General features: G+C 39.8%; 1 protein-coding gene across 1 annotated transcript in view; it reads right to left on the bottom strand.

Annotated features, from left to right (window-relative positions):
- The window catches only part of kdr (kinase insert domain receptor (a type III receptor tyrosine kinase)), a 74,117-nt gene that overhangs the window by 34,275 nt on the left and 18,291 nt on the right, over positions 1-21,551 (bottom strand). Inside the window, exons 7-15 of the mRNA XM_060824141.1 lie at positions 20,180-20,348; positions 16,443-16,560; positions 15,644-15,819; positions 8,584-8,740; positions 4,566-4,698; positions 4,172-4,280; positions 1,765-2,115; positions 1,344-1,490; positions 332-463 (exon numbers count right to left, since the gene is read on the bottom strand). Of these exons, the coding sequence (XP_060680124.1) occupies positions 332-463; positions 1,344-1,490; positions 1,765-2,115; positions 4,172-4,280; positions 4,566-4,698; positions 8,584-8,740; positions 15,644-15,819; positions 16,443-16,560; positions 20,180-20,348 (1,492 nt within the window). The remainder of the gene's footprint in view (positions 1-331; positions 464-1,343; positions 1,491-1,764; positions 2,116-4,171; positions 4,281-4,565; positions 4,699-8,583; positions 8,741-15,643; positions 15,820-16,442; positions 16,561-20,179; positions 20,349-21,551) is intronic.

The following is a 21,551-nucleotide window of genomic DNA, read 5'->3' as shown; positions in this document are numbered from 1 at the left end:
TTTATTAATTAGTTAATGTAAAAATACCCTTTATTTCTACACAACAACAATAAGTACAGCCCAGCATTTGATAGTTAATAGAAAGAATTGTTCTGTGCTAGCAAACAAAATGCAAATCCATCTATATTTATTATTTGGAGTACACGACTATATTTGTCAGTAAATAATTATAAAATGATTACAAAACAACTTGTGCCATAATAACCTTATATCATGAGCAAACAATAAGAATACTTTCTCTTTACTGACCACAACTATCACATTTCATTTTAAAACTACCCAATTGTTATTCAGAATGAAAATCATTTTGGTTTTGTCTTGGCTTCCCAACCTTTCACAGCAATCAGGGCAGAAGTCTCCGCACAGCCCTGTATGTTACAAGCCTCGCACTTGTATCTTCCTTCATCTTCCTTCTTTAATCTCTGGATGGTCAAGGTCCTGTTCAGCTCATTTAGAACAATGCCTGGCAGGACACAGACAGACACACCATGTTAGATCAATGGATCACCATTTCCTGTGGCAGTCGCAATATTGCAATACATTACACAAACAAAAATGAAAAGGAACAATGAATAATAAGGTGATTTTAAAAAGTAATAGTGCCAAACATCGTTTTGATATAATGTTCATTTTTCTTGTATAATATTTTAAAACACCTATAAATTGAATTGGCTTCTTTGTATACTGTGAAGCAATAAGTAATATTTATTACATTAAATCTGCACCAGTTTTACTTTTTTATTCTCTTCTTCCCTCCCCTTCACTTCTGAGCATAATATTCAGTACATCTGCACAAGGATACCCATCATCCAGTAATACCAATGGAATAAATATTCTTGTCTGCTCTGATAGTGAGCTTGCTATTTGATTGCAGGAGCATTGGCAGTGCTGAGTTCCTCCCTTACCTATATTATGCACTTTTGCTTACTGGGAACCAAAGGCTGATTAAAACAGGCATTTTGAGTTTTTTTATGTTAGGAAGAATGTGAATTAATCGGATATTCCTTAAAGGCACTGATGAAAGGAAAGTGGAACAGGCTTGAGGGGCTGAATAGCCTACTTCTGTTCCTAAGTAATCTAGACAGTATTGGGGTAATTTTGACTTTGGATATAATTTTAAATGGATGCTACATACCTCAATAAATGGAAATGAAAACCAGGAAAAAATGGATAACAGAGCTGGTACAGTTTCATCTGCTTTAACACCATAATCCAAAATCAAAATTACTCCCAAAAATTGCCATGGTGCTTTATAAGATGAGTTAAATAAACCTGAATGTTGGCACTGTTACTTAGGTATGCTTCAATATAGGTTTTATTCAGGGTAATTTTAATCTCTCTACCTGATATTTCCAGAAGCTGCTTGTTATTTTTGTACCATATAATATGTGGGCTCGGTGCCCCGACCACATCACATTTCATCTCTATGGACGAACTCATATTCACCGTTTGGTCTGTTAGATTCTGAAGCACCAACGGAATCTGTTGAGCTGCAATGAAGATCAACAGAAACTTTACTTAGTCAGTATCTTTCTGGCTTGTCAAACATTTTTAGAACCGTGAATTGATTGCACTGTATGAATAGAATTGAAAATCAAAATGGGGCAGATCACCGCTTTCTTACACAACACCTGAAATTTGTTTCTGCCCAATATTACCATTTACTATTAAATGGAAAAGCTGACACTGCCAGTATTTATTACTCTCATAAGCAGAAATATTCACCAAAAAGTAGTAGCACAATGTGGATCCATGTTTTCTCACCTTCGACAGAAACAGTCTTCATTATACAGTGCTTTTCACCAGTCTTTTTATTCTGGGCTTCACAAAGATAGACTCCTTGATCATGAAGGGATACATTGCCAAAGCTCAGTTCAATGGTAATATTTTCAGTCTTGTGATCAGAAACCATCCTCCAGGTCATTGGTTGTGCATCACGTTGGAGATCTTCACATGGGAGGATGGCAAGGTTGCCACGGCAGCTTTGGAGAATTTTAGAATGGACCTTGTACCATTTTAGGTTCTCATATGTAAATTTGTCTGCTTTGCACTGAAGAGTTACATTATCCTTTTCAATGGGGCGATCAGTAGGCAGCAAATTAATTTCAAGTCCCTCTGAAAAATCAATATTATAGTCTAATCAATTGTTTGTTTTCTATGAAGCAGCTATACAATGCCTACCAAAATAATGTTAAAGGTACCAAAATTTGCAAAGGCTCTTCGAGTTCTGGTAATAATCTTATCTTTTTCTGAGGAAAGCACTAATAGTTTGTCTTTTAAAAGGCAGTTAATGTTGATAAGCATAAGGCACTTAAAATGTATATTAATGTTGAACTATTAAACAAATTTGCATCTGAATTATAAAAAAAATTTCCCTTATTTAGAATCAGTCATTCATGTAATTTGTTTTGATCAAATGAAGTGCCCAGTGTTAAAAAGGTTTAATTTGAAAAGCTTTTGTTCGGCTTGGTTAGTCTAGCCAAATATTACAGCTGGCGGAGTAGTAAATATACAAAACCATAGCCAAGGAATGAAACATATTTTACACCTGGGTCTTCAAATAATAAAAGGCACTCATATTTGATCTTCTTAATTATTGTTCGATATTTCTTAAGAAAATTAGCAAAATGAAACCTGCTTCTCACTATTTGTATTCAGTTGTAACCATTGTTTCTCAACATTTTATAAATACAAGAGTCATAAACATATTGTCTACTAATCTAATCAGTGGTGTATAAACAGACTTGACCATATATTTGTCTGCTAAAACAAGAATGATAATTTATCAGATTAAAACAAACTTTAATAAAATGCCATTGCCTCTTCAGCAAGAAGCGATTTCCGTGGTTTAATAAGGTCACATGAAATTGTTTTCTATGCAGGAAATAAAATTTCCCAAACAGTCCACACACTGAGACTCAAAAATAATTAATTTGTTAGTCAGAATTTTGTAAGAAGTGACTAACACTTGAACTTAATCACAGGTTACAAAATAAATTTAAAAGAGTATCTAGCTACTTTGAAGACATCAGACTTTAAATTTCAAGTTACTTAAGAGGATCATGGTACTATCATAGGATGTGATGTTTCACTGGATCAACAGGAGTTCCACATTGCTAATAATTAAGGACAATCAATACTTTCATCAAGCGGTCTCTGGTAATGTGAATAATGCCTGCAGTTTGTCTATGCTGATCTAATGAGGCCAACAGGCCAATATACTGTAATCCTGACACAAGTCTCATTAGGCATGTGCACTGCATCTGGATTACATTCTAATTTGAAATGCAATTCCAATTTCCTGGCCACTGTTTTCAGTGTAAGTGGATGAGTAGATTATAGCTATAAATTTCTGCTCACCTGCAAACTATTCCTATGTCCCAGACTATAATTGGAGAAGTGATAGATTTCCTTCAATTGCCATTGCATATATAACTTTACATAACAGTAACAAGAGGGAGGTAAGATCAAGTGCTCCACAAGTCTATTTTTAGCAAATACATTTTTTTTTGAAAGAGTTAATATATTTTTAAAACAGTAACTTGAGTTATGTATTCTCCATTAGGTACAAAGCACAAAACAAGCTTATTTTTAAGTTGATAACGAGAAAATAGTTTCCATCTTGTATCAAGACCACTTCATACGACTGGCAGCCACTTACACCTCAGAGTTTTCAAAATCTTTCAAGATTGGAAATGTTGATCTTTTAGCATTTTCTTAAAGCTTTAAAGTCAATTTTAGGGATTAGCACTCCAATGCAGATTTTCAGATACAGTGATCAGTGGAACCTATGTGATCTTCCATCTATTAACTGGAGCAGATAAAAATGTGAGAAGATCACTGCCTACAATGACTGAAACAGTCAGGTCAGGACAGCTGTTCCATAAAATCTGCTTTTTTTACTATTTGCCTTTGTTAGTGTGAGCTTGACTGCACATAAATAATCCATTCACGATTTGAGTCGTCTGTTATAAAGTTATTTGCAACATTGAGCTTACTTGGTGTATGAGGATTGCCTCAATTTTTAAACAATTGCTTTTCCAGGAGCCATGACAGCTGTTCAGAATATCAATATATATGTGTGTAATCATTTAGTTCTCAAATCTCAAAGTGCAAGTCTGAGCAGTCCCTTCAGGCTTTCTCTTAATAAGATGTTGCAACATTTACTCACTGGTTACATGAAAGAAGATAACCCTCTCATCTCGTCCCACTTTGTTAAAAGCCCGACATCTGTACATAGCACAGACATTTGCTGCCTGAATCACAAGGGTGCTGACCACCTAGAAAGGACATTCAGAAAGCAGGACCACATAAGTAATGCACAGAGTTCAGATATCAGTATTCATTCTGACCAAAGGAGTGTATGTAGAAAGAGACACTTTTAAGCAATTAATTCAAATATAAAATTCTGAAGATTAGTACAGTCTCACAAATTTCACTATTCAGTTTTTAAGTCTGAATAAATGTCTCAAGAAACATTGCCTTTTAGTTTATATACTTATTAACTTAATGGCATTTAAAATTGAGTGTGTTTGTTTAGCTATATTTGTTAATGGTTGATTCACCTTGTGCTTCCCTTCAAGAAAAATGGTCCGAGGCTCTGTCCTCTCGATCTTGTTGCTGCCATCATTGTCTGCAACGTTCCTCCAGTTTTTATTTTCATGCAAATGAGAGGGGTTTTTCAATTCTCTTTGAGAACTGTTAAAAATAAATCAGCATCAGTGCATTGTCATTAAAGCATGCCTCCAAATTAATAAAGATGTACGTGGTTCAAGCAAATAATGAGTGTGGTCTCCTTTTTCCTCAGTGATCAAAATAAACTTTCGGTATGGAGTATGTGTATCAGTGAAGTCCTCATCTCTATCCTGAGTCTGCACTTTTAACAGATCTGATATATAGGCAATGCTAGTTTATAACCAGCTGCAATATCCCTGCAGGATTATCAGTATTGCCTTCTTGTTAGCTCTGTCAATGTCAGAAGTGGTCAAGATTGGAATTAACTATGATACTCTCTTCATTCAAACAGATGAACAGTTGTTGGCACTCACTCTGACCTCACTATGTAAAAGGTGTTATCCAACTAAACTAAGTTCTTTGAAAAATAGGAAAGCTTTTCATGTTGAACAAGTTAATAAAAGTGTACTTTCGCTAATATAATGAGCAAGTGTTTGAAAATATCTGTCTTATATTGAACTACCTAGAATGTTGACTTCAATATGACATTAATGAAGATTACCATTCTTGTATAAATATATAAACGTAATCATTCACAAAACAAACACTGCAGTCTTCTAATCTAAATGCAAAGCATTATTGGGTCACCCACAAAGTTTCATTATTTCAATGAAAACAAAAACCATTTCTTATCACACTCTTGCCAAATCAAAACAAAAATCATTGAAATCAATTAACCTTTAAAATATATATATGTAATTTATTTCTCTATGTACATATATATAAAAATGTATATAAATAACATATACAGAAATAAATTTCAAAATATTATTCAAACTCCTTCAATGATTTCCAATTACAATACATACAGACGGAAATACCTATTTTTGGAAGAATGGCTTTGATAAATGAAGTTTGGTGCCAGAGATAATTCAACTTCTGAGGAAGATAAGGAGACAGAGAAACCTCTGCAGTCCTCAATAAAATTCTTGCATCCGTGATTGAAAAAGGAAAACAATGGGGGTGGTAGAGGAAAGAGCAAGTGGAAGTTAGTAGCCAAACAAACAACAGGAAAGCAGATTGCCCAGGATTGTCATGCAGGAAGTCTACCGGACCTTCTGCTGAGCTAAGATAAGAGAAGCCTCTTGGGTCCTAGTGTGAGAGGTTATAACTCATTGTAAATATCAATCAATATACTTCCTCTGGAATAAATGAATCTTGTATAGGCACATAGAAACAGATCTTTTAGGAAGTCACTTGCTGCAGAGCATAAGTCTTTTTACAACTCTGTAGCTATTGCAAGACTGTGTCAAGTCTCATGAAGTACTACAGGACTTACAGCACTAGGCACTCAGATTTTCAAAACAAACAAGAGGAAAAAACATACTTCACATCATCCTGACCAATCTGCTGGCTGCAGATGCATCTGTCCATGACAGTATCAGTCAGAGTGACCACCGCACAGTCCTTGTGGAGATGGAGTCCCATCATCATATTGAGAATAATCTCCACCGTGTCGTCTGTCACTATTACTGTGCTAAATGGGACAGACTTTAAACAGGTCTTGCAAGACTGTGCATCTATGAGGTGCTGTAGGTCATCAATAGCAGTAGAGTTATACTCCAGCACAATCTGTAACCTCATGGCCTGGCATATCCCCCACTCAACCATTACCAAGAAGCCAGGAGATCAACCCTGGTTTAATGGAGACTGCAGAAGGGCATGCAAGGAACAGGATCAGGCATACCTAAAAATGTAGTGTCATCCTGGTGAAGCTATCAAACAGGATACTGTGTGATAAACAGTATAAGCAGCAAGTGGTAGAAAGAGCAAGGTGAGACCGCAAGGTCTGATCTTTGCAATTCTAACACATTCAGTCATGAATGGTGGTGATCAATTAAACACTTACTGGAGGAAGAGGTGCCACGAATATACCCATCTTCAATGACAAGCCCAGCACATCAGTGCAAAAGATAAGGCTGAAGCATTCACAACAATCTTCAACCAGAAGTTCCAATTGAGTGATCCATCTTGGTCTCCTCCTGTGATCCCCAGCATTACAGATCCAAGCCATTTAGATTCACTCCACATGATATCACAAAACAGTTGGAGGCACTGGATACCGCAAAGGCTATGGGTCCTGACAATATTCTGGCAATAGTACTAAAGAGTTGGACTCCAGAACTTGCTGCTCACCTACCTGTTCCAGTACAGTTACAGCACTGGCATCTATTTAACAATGTGGAAAATTCCACAAATTATGTCCTATACACAAAAAGCAGGACAAATCCAACCTGACCAACTTTCGTGCCATCAGTCTATTCTCAATCAGCAGCATAGTGATGAAAGGTGTCATCAACAGTGCTATTAATCAGCACCTGCTCAGCAATAACCTGCTCAGTGACTCCCAGTTTGGGTTCTGCCAGGGCCACTCAGCTCCTGACCTCATTATAGCCTTGGTTCAAACATGGACAAAACAGCTGAATTCTAGAGGTGTGGTGACAACAAGGATATATTTGAATGACTACGACATTAAGGAGACTGAAATCATGGGTTTCAGGGGCAAACTCTCCACTGGTTGGAGTTATACCTGACACATAAGAATATGGTTGTGGTTGTTGGAGGTCAGTCATCTCAGCTGCAGGACATCTCTGCAGGAGTTCCTCAGGGTGGTCTCCTCGGCCCAATTGTCTTCAGCTGCTTTATCAATGACCTTCCCTCCATAATAAGGTCAGCTGTAAGGATGTTTGTCGATGATCGTACAATGTTCAGCAGCATTCGTGACTCCTCAGACACTGAAGGAGTCTTTGTTCAAATGCAGCAAGGTCTGGACAGTATCCAGGCTTCGGCTGACAAGTGGCAAGTAACATTTGGACTATACAAATACAATGATCATCGGCAATAAGAGACAATCTAAGCACTGTCCCTTGACATTCAATATGTTAACATTACTGAATCCCCCAAACCTTGTGGGAATTACCATTGACCAGAAACTCAGCTGGACTCACCATTTAAACACAGTAACTACAGGAGCACATCAGAGGCTAGGAATGCTGCCGGGAGTAGCTCCCTAAAGCCTATGCACCATCCAAAAGGCAAAGTCAAGAGTGTGATGGAATTCTCCCCACATGCCTGGATGAGTGCAGCCCCAACAACACTCAAAACAATTTGACACCATTCAGGACAAAGCAGCCAGCTTGATTAGCACCACATCCACAAGCATTCACTCCCTCCACCACCGACACTCGGTAGCAACTATGTGTATTATCTACAAGATGCACTGCAGAAATTCGCCAAAGATCCTTAGACAGCACCTTCCAAACCCATGACCACTTCCATCGAGAAGGACAAGGGCAGCAGATATATGGGAATGCCACCAGCTTCAATTTTCCCCTCCAAGCCACTCACCACCCTGACTTGGAAATAGATCACCATTCCTTCACTGTTTCTGGATCAAAGATCGTGGAATTCCTTGGTAAGTATACCTATGGGACTATCTACAGCACATGGACTATAATGGTTGAAGAAGACAGATCTCTAACACCTTCTCAAGGGCAACCAGGATTGGCAATAAATGCTGGCCTGTCAGCGATGCCCACATCCCATGAGTGAATAAAAAATATTAGACTTTATTTCATCTGAACCTATACCTTATTTATTGTCCTATTATATTGCTTAAGATACATATGTATCGCACTTTAATCTTCACTTTAGAATTTTTTTTTTATTTTACAAAGAATGTGTGCAATGGCCGTGGAAGTTGATACATGGAAAATCAGCGATTTCCACCAACCAGTCTTGAAACACACAATAAATCAAGAGTCAGGTATTTATGTCTTCAAATATGTATGTTTTCAACCTTAATAACTGAATCTAATTTTTAATGACATAGTATTATTGGTTACTTACTGGTGGAGGAAGCTACAGTTCTCTACTGGTTGCCATTCCCAGATAATCCTGTCCGGAGAAGGAATGCCATAGACCGTGCAAGTCAGAGTCTGTCTGCTTCCATAGCTATAGAAGTCATTATATGTAGCCACAGCTTTTTCATGAATCTTTGGAGGAACTGCAAAATCAATATTAAAATCGCATTTGAAGAAATTACTTGAGTTTGTGAATAAATATTCAACATGCTGAATACAGCAGGCTACTGGGTGCGGTCCTGGAAAAGCAACCCAAGCGGTCTGACTGCAAATTCCCCCACAGGAGCTTATGAAGTTTTTTTTTTAGATTAGATTACTTACAGTGTGGAAACAGGCCCTTCAGCCCAACAAGTCCACACCGACCCGCCGAAGCGCAACCCACCCATACCCCTACATTTACCCCTTACCTAACACTATGGGCAATTTAGCATGGCCAATTCACCTGACCCGCACATCTTTGGACTGTGGGAGGAAACCGGAGCACCCGGAGGAAACCCACGCAGACACGGGGAGAACGTGCAAACTCCACACAGTCAGTCTTTTGAATTCAATAAATATTGAAATATTTGATCTAGCACCAAAAGAAAGTGCAAACTCTTAATTTGCCGTAAACATCCAAAATGTTCACTACTGTGTTTTGGGGAAAGGACCCCGCCATCTCTAACTGCTTTGTGCTCCACAAGAGTCCAATCTTACAAAACCCTGTTTATTTTTAATGTCCCCGGGCCAACTAAGGATCAGCAATGAATACGGTCTCGCCAGTGTTATTTGAAATAAAAATTCCAAAAATAGTTTAAGCGGACCCATTTAAAAGAGAGAATTTTTAAAGAATGCAGAATTTTTAATACATTCAGAAATCCTATCAAAATAAACCAATGGGATGGAATGAGAAAGTGGTCCGCTGCCTGTGATGCATATCATTCAATTTCCTTTCAGGGATTTCAGTGGAAGGCAGAAGTGACAGATTGTGGAAAGGGTGGCCAAATGGTCATCACCCTTGGGTCTCAGTCAAAGTTGAACTTCATCAACAATAAGTTTTGAATTATTTTGGAAAATTGAAATATATACAGGAGTTTTATATATTACACACACATATAGCAAGAGAGAGAGTGCGAAAAGAGAGTGATGTATGAAAAATATAAATGTAAGAGAGGAGTGGGTGAGGTCAAGATCCCATGACAGTTAAAACAGGGAAACCTAAAATATAGGAGCCAGAGCATGGAATTTGGTCCTTTGAATGGTCCTCTGCCATTCAATATGATCATGGCTGATCAACTCAGTACCCTGTGCCCACTTGCTCCCTATCCCCTTTAATCCATTTAGCCCTAAAAACTATATCTAAATCCTCTTGAAAAGTCTCAATGTTTTGGCCTCAATCACTTTCTGCGGCAGAGAGATCCACAGTGTCAACACTCTTTGGGTGAAGAAGTTTCTGTTCATCTCAATGGAATCAGCATCACTGAGAGGAGGGGATGATGTGAGGACACTGTGAAAGGCAATCAGATCCTTTCGGGTTGTTCCCTGAGCAGACTGTCAAAGTCATTTGGCAGAATGTCTCATCACCAGAGCTTTCCAACAAGCATCAAAACATCACTTGGCTGATGGTGAGAAGGGTACTACCTGTGAAATCTTTCATTTACACCTGGTCTCTCTGTGCATTGCACGCTGCCAGTGAAGCCACTGCAGGGGGTTAGAGACTGTCACATATCTCCTTCTGGAATGTGCCTTTGCAAAGGAAGTCTGGAGAAAGATGCAGTGGTTTTGGTCAAGGTTTTTGGTGGGCGGCACGGTGGCACAGTGGTTAGTGGGCGGCACGGTGGCACAGTGGTTAGCACTGCTGCCTCACAGCGCCTGTAGACCCGGGTTCAATTCCCGACTCAGGCGACTGACTGTGTGGAGTTTGCACGTTCTCCCCGTGTCTGCGTGGGTTTCCTCCGGGTGCTCCGGTTTCCTCCCACAGTCACAAAGATGTGCGGGTCAGGTGAATTGGCCAAGCTAAATTGCCCATAGTGTTAGGTAAGGGGTAAATGTAGGGGTATGGGTGGGTTGCGCTTCGGCGGGTCGGTGTGGACTTGTTGGGCCGAAGGGCCTGTTTCCACACTGTAAGTCTAATCTAAAGGTTCATCCCAAGCAGCTACGTATTGCAGGACTCTGTGCTCTATGGGCTGTTCCTTGGGATGCACACAGAGATAAACTTTGACTGCACCTGCATCAATTTGATGAAGATGCTATTTGGTCTGCCCGAAACTTGTTGGTCTTCCACAGCAAAGAGTTGACCTTGACAGAGTGTTGCAGACAGGCACATTCCAAGGTCCAAGACTACGTGCTGAGGGATGCACTAAAGCATGGGCAGTGATCACCAAGGCACAGTAGGGAAAGACCACTGTCTGAGTTCTTTCTGCCAAATTACACTGGCGGTCCATTCAGTTATAGAGTCATAGAGATGTACAGCATGGAAGCAGACCCTTCGGTCCAACCCATCCATGCCGACCAGATATCCCAACCCAATCTAGTCCCACCTGCCAGCACCGGCCCATATCCCTCCAAACCCTTCCTATTCATATACCCATCCAAATGCCTCTTAAATGTTGCAATTGCACCAGCCTCCACCACTTCCTCTGGCAGCTCATTGCATACACGCACCACCCTCTGCGTGAAAAAGTTGTCCCTTAGGTCTCTTTTATATCTTTCACCTCTCACCCTAAAGCAATGCCCTCTAGTTCTGGACTCCCTGACCCCAGGGAAAAGATTTTGCCTATTTATCCAACCCTTCCCCTCATAATTTTGTAAACCTCTATAAGGTCACCCCTCAGTCTCCGAGGCTCCAGGGAAAACAGCCCCAGCCTGTTCAGCCTCTCTCTATAGCTCAAATCCTCCAACCTTCGCAACGTTCTTGTAAATCTTTTCTGAACCCTTTCAAGTTTCACAACATCGTTCCCATAGGAAGGAGACCAGAATTGCACGCAATATTCCAACAGTGGCCTAACCAATGTCCTGTACAGCTGCAACATGACCTCCCAACTCCTGTACTCAATACTCTGACCAATAAAGGAAAGCATACCAAATGCCTTCTTCACTATCCAATCCACCTGCAACTCCATTTTCAAGGAGCTTTGAACCTGCAATCCAAGGTCTCTTTGTTCAGCAACACTCCCGAGGAACTTACCATTAAGTGTATAAGTCCTGCTAAGATTTGCTTTCCCAAAATGCAGCACCTCACATTTATCTGAATTAAATTCCATCTGCCACTTCTCAGCCCATTGGCCCATCTGGTCCAGATCCTGTTGTAATCTGAGGTAACCTTCTTCGCTGTCCACTGCACCTCCAATTTTGGTGTCATCTGCAAACTTACTAACTATACCTCTTATGCTCGCATCCAAATCATTTATGTAAATATCAAAAAGTAGAGGGCCCAGCACCGATCCTTGTGGCACTCCACTGGTCACAGGCCTCCAGTCTGAAAAACAACCCCCCACCACCACCCTCTGTCTTCTACCTTTGAGCCAGTTCTGTATCCAAATGGCTAGTTCTCCTTGTATTCCATGAGATCTAACCTTGCTAATCAGTCTCCCATGGGGAACCTTGTGGAACGACTTACTGAAGTCCACATTGATCACATCTACTGCTCTGCCCTGATCAATCCTCTTTGTTACTTCTTCAAAAACCTCAATCAAGTTTGTGAGGCATGATTTCCCACGCACAAAGCCATGTGGACTATCCCAAATCAGTCCTTGCCTTTCCAAATACATGTACATCCTGTCCCTCAGGATTCCCTTCAACAACAACTTGCCCACCACTGAGGTCAGGATCACTGGTCTATAGTTCCCTGGCTTGTTTTTACTGCCCTTCTTAAACAGTGGCAGTATGTTTACCAACCTCCAGTCTTCCGGCACCTCACCTGTGACTATCGATGATACAAATATCTCAGCAAGAGGCCCAGCAATCACTTCTCTAGCTTCCCACAGAGTTCTTGGGTACACCTGATCAGGTCCAGGGAATTTATCCACTTTTAATTGTTTCAAGACATCCAGCACTTCCTCCTCTGTAATCTGGACATTTTGCAAGATGTCACCATCTATTTCCCTACAGTCTATATCGTCCATATCTTTTTCCACAGCAAATACTGATGCAAAATATTCATTTAGTATCTTCCCCCATTTTCTGTGGCTCCACACAAAGGCTGCTTTGCTGATCTTTGAGGGGCCCTATGCTCTCCCTTTCCAAAGTCCTTGCCTTTCCAAATACATGCACATCCTCTCCCTCAGGATTCCCTCCAACGACTTGCCCATCATCGAGGTCAGGCTCACCAGTCTATAGTTCCCTGGTTTGTCTTTACTGCCCTTCTTAAACAGTGGCACCACGTTTGCCAACCTCCAGTCTTCTGGCACCTCACCTGTGACTATCGATGATACAAATATGATGCAAGAGGCCCAGCCTCGGTGCATCAATATATGTAAATAATACGTTGCATTAATAAATTGCCTTTGAGTTTGGTAGAACTGTCGGGAGAGTTAAACTCCAATGTTTGCTTGTTCTTGATATGCAAAGACTGTACAGAATGCTTGTGATGATTTATGCATCTAAATATATTTTATGAATAAAATATATTAGATTAGATTCTCTACAGTGTGGAAACAGGCCTTTTTGGCCCAACCAGTCTACACCAACCCTCTGAAGAGTAACCACCCAGACCCATCTACCCCTGACTAATGCACCTAACACTATGGGCAATTTAGTATGGCCAATTCACTTGACCTGCACATCTTTGGATTGAGGGAGGAAACCAATCTCCAGAGGAAACCCACGCAGACACGGGGAGAATGTGCAAACTCCACACAGACAATTGTCCAAGGCTGGAATCAAACCTGGGACCCGAGTGCTGTGAGGCAGCAGTGCTAACCACTGAACCACCGTGCCATCTGTTGAAACCAATAAAATAAAACTAAAACAAGCGTCCATACTCTGTTAAGTTAAGGCACATCTGGGGAGCTCAGGGCCCAGATGGCATGTCCTGGTCCTGAGATATTGGAAACCCAAAGACATCGGCATAGACCACAATGGGTACTTTCCATTGGTCTTCATAATGGAAAAGAATGAGGCAGGTAAAGACATCAGGATGCAGGAGTGTGAAAATGAGAAGAAATTAACATAGAGAGAGAGGATAGAGCAGGTTCATCAGCCTTGTAAGTGAACAAATCCACAAGCCCAGACAAGACCTATCCCAATGTGTTGAGAGATGCAAGGAATGGGATATCAGAAACCCTGATTGTGACTTTGAATTCCTCTCTGACTGCAAGGAAAGTGCCACAGTCCTGGAGGACTGTTAACAATGTCCCATTATTAAAACAAGTAGGAGAAGAATAAGCCAAGAAAATACAGACCAGTCAGTCTGACCTCATGGTGGGGAAGTGATAGAAAGAATCATGAGGGACAAAACAGTTTAGTACTTGAAGAGCACTGATTAATCATGGATAGTGAGCATGATTTTTTTAAAGGATTGTTATGGGTGACAATTTTGATCAAATTTTTGGATGAAGTGACCAGGATTGTTGATGTGGGTAATGCACTTGATGTTATCTACAGAGTCTTTAGCAAAGCTCTGATAAGATCCCTCAAGGCAGACTGGTCAAGAAAGTACAAGCTGATGCAATCCAAGACAAGTGACAAGATGGATCCAAAACTGACTGAGAGTCAGGATGCAGAGCATGACTTAGGTATGTTTCTGTGACTGGATGCAGCATCAACAGACTGCTTAGGTTGGCAGAACTGTGGCAAATGGAATTCAACTCAGTAAAGCGTAATGTATTTTGGAATGGCTAACAAGACAAGGAAGTACACTTTGAATGATTGGATCCTAGAAAATACTGAAGGTCAGAGGGACATTAACATGCACAGCCACAGTTTCTTGAGGGTAACAGGGCAAGTAGATAACATGGTGAAGAAGGCTTACAAAATACTTGTTTGTTAGACAAAGTATAGAATACAAGAATAAGGAGGCTATGTTGGAATGGTATATAATACTGGTAAGACCACAACTGGAACACTAATTGCAGTTCTGACCACTGTGTTATAGGTAGGATGTCACTGTGAGGATGCTGCCTGGGCTCGAGAATCTAAGCAATGAGAAGGATTGGATAGGCTGGGCTGCTTTCTTTGGAATAGCAAAGGTTGAAACGGACATGATAAAAGTGCATTGTATCATGGGATGCCTAGATAAAGTGGAGAGGAAGCACTTTTTTCCATTAGAAGAGGGTGTCAGTAGAAGTCTAACAGGAGAGTTGAGGGGGAATGTTTTCACTCAGTGGATGATGGGAGTCTGGAACTCACTGTCTGAAAGGGTGGTTGAGTCAGAAACTTTTGAAACCTTTAAGCAGTATTTAGATATTCATTTGTGTTGTCTCAGCCTCTAAGGGTATAGGTATAGGCCAGAAGCTGGAAAATGAGATTAGAGTGGTCAGGTCTTTGTTGACCAGTGTAGAGATGATGGCTGAATGGTCTCCTTCTGTGCTGTAAACACCTATGACTATAAGCATGTAGTATTTCGCTGAAGTCACACAGGCAGTCTATGAGATTTACATTTATGTATGCATTCAACATATTTTTGGGACTTTGAGGTGTTTGCCACAGGAGACTAAGCCACTGCCTATACTATACCATATCTGTAAAATTTATATTCCACATGAAAGTTTTGGTAACATGTAATATGAATACCATAGTCATGCCTTTGTACCTTTACTGTGGTAAAATCTCATGGATATGAAAGGTCATTGTGAAGCGTGTTAATGCACTTATATACAGAATCAGAAACTTCTCTGTTGGTCTTGTCCATGCAAAGACTTCAACTTGAATTCATTTTCAAACCTGCAGAACACCTTGTCTTCCCTTCTCCTATAACTTCTTGTCTTTAAAAACTAAGCAAACAGTTGCATTTTGATTTACCTTATTGCTCCTCCTACCTTGGTGATGTCTTACGCTAATGCTATTGGCCTTTCACATGAGATTATTCAATTTAAAAAGTCTATGATCACAAAATTTCTATGCCGTACCATTTACCAAGAGTTGGATTGTGTGACGCTGCTCTTCTCTTGTCATTGGATTTTTAAGTATAATTGTGTAGTTACCAGCATCTTTCTCAGTCACATCGTTGATAATCAATGTATATCCAACCTGCTTTATCTTATAGTATGCTTGATCCTTCGTGATTGACCTTCCATTCTTTATCCTATAAAACAAACCATCAGAAACTCTGGGTGAAGCACACTTCATTAAGGCCCATTTAAGCGTTTATAGAAAACGCTTAATGAAATGCAAGCAGTGTTACAGCAAAACAATGTCGACCATTAACTAAGGAATTGTTGATTTAGTGCAAATTATATTCGAATCAGGCTGCATCATTGTACTGCTTTTTAAAATTTAAAATGATCTTTTTAAGATGTTTTTCTGTGAAATAATTTACCATCAATAACTGAATAGACAATTGGATTACTTAAATTACGTAACCAAGTGAAATAAAGCATATTTAAATACATTCTGAAATTAGTGATCAAAATTCAGATTGAAAGTCTCAGAAATCTTTATAAAAATTTTTCTTGATATTTTTAAACAGATTATTGGTGTTCTGCACTAAACATATTCCAATTCAAAAATTTACTCTTCAATTTCATGCAGTCTCTTCCAGCAGACCAACTGCCAAAAGATATTGACTGGTGAAGGTAAACGTGTCGATATTAATCATAAAACCAATGATTTTGCACATATCTGTAATACTCTACTGTATATTACTAAAAATAATATGGTATTTCATACAGTAACTATGTTTATTTGTACCATTTATTTGGCAATTACCATTTCATTTCTGGCTGGGGATAGGCTGTAACCTTCACTGGAATTTTGACATTTCTTTCTTTCAACACTGCCTCAACTATCGACCCGGCTTTCTGATCTATGAAGATGAAGGGTCTGTCTGAAAGCACATAATGAAAACAAAGTCAGATCCATAAAGCTTAGTGTTCTCATTGAAAACATGAGGTTTGAAAATCTCTGAGCACCGTAAGAACTGACACTGTTTGTGTAAGACAGCATTCTTCATTATATTTGTGTGAGCAAGTTGGGAAAACAATCCTTAACGTTCAACAACAGTCTGTGAAATAAGGCTTCCAGCAGAATAAAAATTACCTGAACAGCGTTGAGGCATCACAATAAGGGATATTTATTTGAGACTTTATAAAGCTCTGGTTAGGTCCCATTTGGTGTACTGTGTCCAGTCTTGGTCCCCATACCTCAGGAAGGACATACTGGCACTGGAGCGTGTCCAGCGGAGATTCAGACGGATGATGCCTGGAATGGTTGGTCTAACATATGAGGAACGGCTGAGGATCCTGGGATTGTATTCATTGGAGTTTAGAAGATTAAGGGGAGACTTAATAGAAACTTACAAGATAATACATGGCTTGGAAAGGGTGGACGCTAGGAAATTTTTTTCCGTTAGGCGAGGAGACTAGGACCCATGGACACAGTCTTAAAATTAGAGAGGGTCAATTCAGAGCGGAGACATTTCTTCAGCCAGAGAGTGGTGGGCCTGTGGAATTCATTGCCACAGAGTGCAGTGGAGGCCGGGACGCTAAATGTCTTCAAGGCAGAGATTGATAGATTTTTGATGTCACAAGGAATTAAGGGCTACGGGGAGAACGCGGGTTAGTGGAGTTGAAATGCCCATCAGCCATGATTGAATGGCGGAGTGGACTCGATGGGCCGAATGGCCTTACTTCCACTCCTATGTCTTATGGTCTTATATTCTCCAATAGGCTCTGGGAGCCTCTCTTGATGGCCAAAATATACTTTTTTCTATTTACGTTAAACAGCATGAGGTCATTCTCTTTATTACCCTAACTTTTTCAGTGTGATAGGGAGTGGAGGGGAATTGAGTTCCAGACTTTCCTGTTAATTTTGTTTCGTCCATGTCCACTTAATATATAAATACCATAGTTACAAGAGTAGGTGCGAGCCTAGGACTCTTATAGCAAATGACTCTCCTCCTTCCCTAAAGTGAGTCCAACATCTTCAAGCCACAAGTCAGCAGTGTGATGGGATACTCCGCACTTGTCTAGATGACCAAAAACATTCAAGAAAGGTCATACCATCTCCAAATTCTTCTTCCTGAGGAGATGTGCTTAATCTTGGCACTAGACAGGAGACACAGTCTTAGCAACCTACTGTTACACTGAAACAGTAGCTATTCTCAGCTAGAAATTAACTGTTGTGGTCATGGGAAAGGGGCAGACACCTCTCAGCATCCAATATGACCAATTACTCTGAGGCAAATATGTTGGATCCCTTCCAGAGAGGGGAAAATCATGCCCAGTTTTTTTTTGATTCCAAAGTCCAAATCATGAATGCAAATTGTGAACAGTCGAGATCCTATCACAATTCCACTGCTGTTATGCTACTCTGAATGATCCTGATTTTCCTTGACTATCTTGAAGCCATCTAGGAATCCATTCTGACAACACATTCCTTGACTTATTTATAAGTCGGCTATGCTAGGAGACCTTACTAAAGGCTTTTTGACATTCCAGATCAATTGCACTACTTTATTGCCATTGTCTAGTATCTCCATTACTTCTTCAAAATTTTCAGCAAAGTGGGAAAAACAGAATATCCCCATGTTTACTCTTCATTATTATTTTTCTCATTTCTAAATGTTCTTTGGGAGTCTTGTCAATGGTAGTAAATTATTTCACCCATTTATCGCAGGCATACTGTTCATGCATTTGAAATCAAAAACACAAATGAACAACAACAAAAATAAAACTGTATTACAAAAAACATCCGAACAATGTAAAATCCCATCTGGCTGCAGTGCAGCACCATCATATCTTTAGGTACTCAAATAACAAACAGACAAATTTCACTTTTCGACAAAAGGCTGGGAGTTGAGGTTAGGAAGGCAAAAGCTTCCAGGGAGACTGTTCCAAAGACATCAGAAGCAACAGTTATGAGCAACAAAGAACAAGCAGAGGAGTTAAACAGATATTTGGCATCAGTCTGGAGAACAGTGTGGGAAAATGTCAAGTTGTTCATTTTGAATAGGAGAACAATAGAACACAAAGGGACTTGGGGATACTTGTGCATCAAACAAAGAAAGCTAGCACCCAGGTGCAGCAGCTAATCAGGGAGGAAAATGGAATGTTGGCCCTTATTCCAAGGGGTGAGTATAAGAGTAGAGAAGTCTTACTGCAACTGTACAAGGTGCTGAGGAGCTTTGGTCCCCTTGTCTAAGGAATGATATCATTTCATTGAAGACAGTTTAGAGAATGTACACTAGGACAAACCCAGTATGGATGGATTGTAGATAATCACATTAACAAATAGGATTGTTATGGGGTTTGACAGGGTAAATGCTGAAAGGAATATTTCCCTTCATCGAAGAGTCTAGTACCAGAAGGCATATTCTCAGAATCAAGGAGCACTGACTTAAGATGAGGAGGTATTTCTTCTCTCAGAGTGTTGAGAGTTTTTGGAACTCCTTATCATCGACAACTGTGGGATTAGAGTCCTTGTGTATATTTACAGTTGAGATAGATAGATTCCTGTTTAGTGGGGGGAATCAAGGATAACGGGAAAAGGACAGGAAAGAGGACGTGAGGAATGTCGAATCAGCCATGATCCTATTGAATGGTGGAGCAGGCCTGAGGGCCAAACAGCCTATACCTGGTCCTATATCAGACAGTCTAATTACTATACATAATCGTTCAATGTCTGGTAACATAGCAGCAAAGATACCACCGGCTGAGTTTTCTCTCTTTTCTACAGTATTTACCTTATTCAGCAGATCTGAGTATAATATTGCATGAAATCAAAATCCTTTCCTGACACACAAATCTTAGAGTCACTTATTTAACACTCCAGCCTTCTTGGTCCCTGTGTTAATTTCCATATTGATCTTGTTAGCAATCCAGAAACAACTCTTGGCATTCTGCATTTTAATTTGGACCATAATAATTCAACTTCCACCAGCAAAGCAACATTCCTAGCTCAATCATGATCTTTGGCTTCTAAGTGATCATATCAACTGGATGCTCCCTTTTCCACTCTTAGATAATCTCTAGTGATGAGGAAGTGACCTTAACCCTGGCACTGGGCTGGCCACACAACTTTGGAGCTCCCTCTGATAGTGCTGTCTGAAACTATCTATCCTTGTGACTGTACTGCCCCCTAATATTGCCACACTCCCTTTCATTCCTCCAAATTGAGTAGCATTTGTACCGTGATGCCACAGTTAGCTTTTTCATCCAGCCTGCAATCCTTGGCTAGTGAAGAAACTGGGATAAGATTGTTACATCGATGAGTTGGACCTACACATCTTTGGACTGTGGGAGGAAACCAGAGCACCTGGAGGAAACCCCCACACAGACACGAGGAGAATATGCAGACTCCACACAGACAGTTGCCTGAGGCGGGTCTCTGGCGCTGCAAGGCAGCAGTGCTTACCACTGTGCCACCGTGCCGCCCTCAATGTTTTACAGCAGGCCCTCTTCAGTTACATTCATGTATGTCACAGCACATCGAAAAGAAGATCTCACCATAGATGATGACATCAGTGCTGTTCTCCTTAGTCATTAGTCCACTGGAAGCACTGCAGAAATAAGTTCCTTCATCTCCTTTTGTCACATTATCTATGATCAAAATGTTTGAGAGTTCCAGCCCTTTGGGTTGTTCTTGTTTCATTGTTTTGAAGACCAGGTGTGGGTTCTATTGAAATTAACAAAAAAGACCCATGCAATGTAAGGCATCTGACAAAATATATTTCAAAGTCTAATGGATATATTCTGAAGTAAATTCCATTATGGCTATGCAGATCTTCCAAATAAGAAAAATGCTGCTTATGTGACATACAAGCATTTAAACTTCATTAAACATCAGTAAAATGGTGAGAAAGTTCTGCTCAATCAAATATGCTTTCTATTGTACATTTAGCAGAAGGTCTATCTAGTTGCTATGTGGTCAATTGTTAAAATTGCCTCAAGAAAAAATATAGATTATTTTGAATCAACCTGTGCAGACACATTATTATACAGCTCCAGGATGGGTAATACTTGCACATAGACCCCTTGTCCCAGAGGAAAGGACATATTAACACTGTGCTTCAAGAATTCTTTGATCTTCTGGTATTGTGGCCAATATTCCTCCCTCCTTCAAAACATGTTAACTGCTTAGTGACATTGTTGTATGTGAAACTTATTTATGTGCACACTGCCATTGTAGCCGTAAGGAGGTGATTATGCTTCAGAAGTATTACAATTAATGAAACATTCTTTTGGGGCATCCTGAGAACATACATCATGCTATATGAATGCAGGTTCTTTCTACATTGAGAAGAGCGTAATAACAAGATCTGTCCTTTTAGGCTCTATACATCAGAGTATATCAAAATTAATTGAATGAAATATTTATGATAGCAATGAGAATAATAGAAATTGCAAGCTGAAGACTCTCTGACTAACCATCTTGAAATTGTAACTAATATTCAAGCCAAGATTTTATTTCAGAGGCCATTAGGTATGTCTATTGGAAAAGAGCAAATGTAGTTCTGCAAGATGACATGGGTCATCTCTGCTGGCCAAACTCACCTCCAAGTTATCGATAGAAAGATAGCTACTGATGTAGAAATATCTGTGTGGTAACCCATTACATAGTAACATAAGAATCAACTTTGGGTGATGACGTACAAGATATTAAATTAAATTATTCATGGTGACTCACCTTCTGTCCCATTGACATAGACTGGATGAAAATTTGAAAAGGTATATATGACCTATTTTAACCAATTACCCAAAAGTTAGAATGTCCCCTAGGAAAGTAGTGAATGGGAAAATTCATTCTATCATGACTTTTTTGGTCTATGAGTGATCTGCCCGACTACAATGGTTCTATCTGATATTGTCAGGAAATATT

The sequence above is a fragment of the Hemiscyllium ocellatum genome, chromosome 1 (assembly GCF_020745735.1).
Source record: "Hemiscyllium ocellatum isolate sHemOce1 chromosome 1, sHemOce1.pat.X.cur, whole genome shotgun sequence".
Taxonomy (NCBI): domain Eukaryota; kingdom Metazoa; phylum Chordata; class Chondrichthyes; order Orectolobiformes; family Hemiscylliidae; genus Hemiscyllium; species Hemiscyllium ocellatum.
The sequence above is the reverse complement of the archived record's forward strand: the minus strand, read 5'-3'. Positions and strand labels throughout refer to the sequence as shown.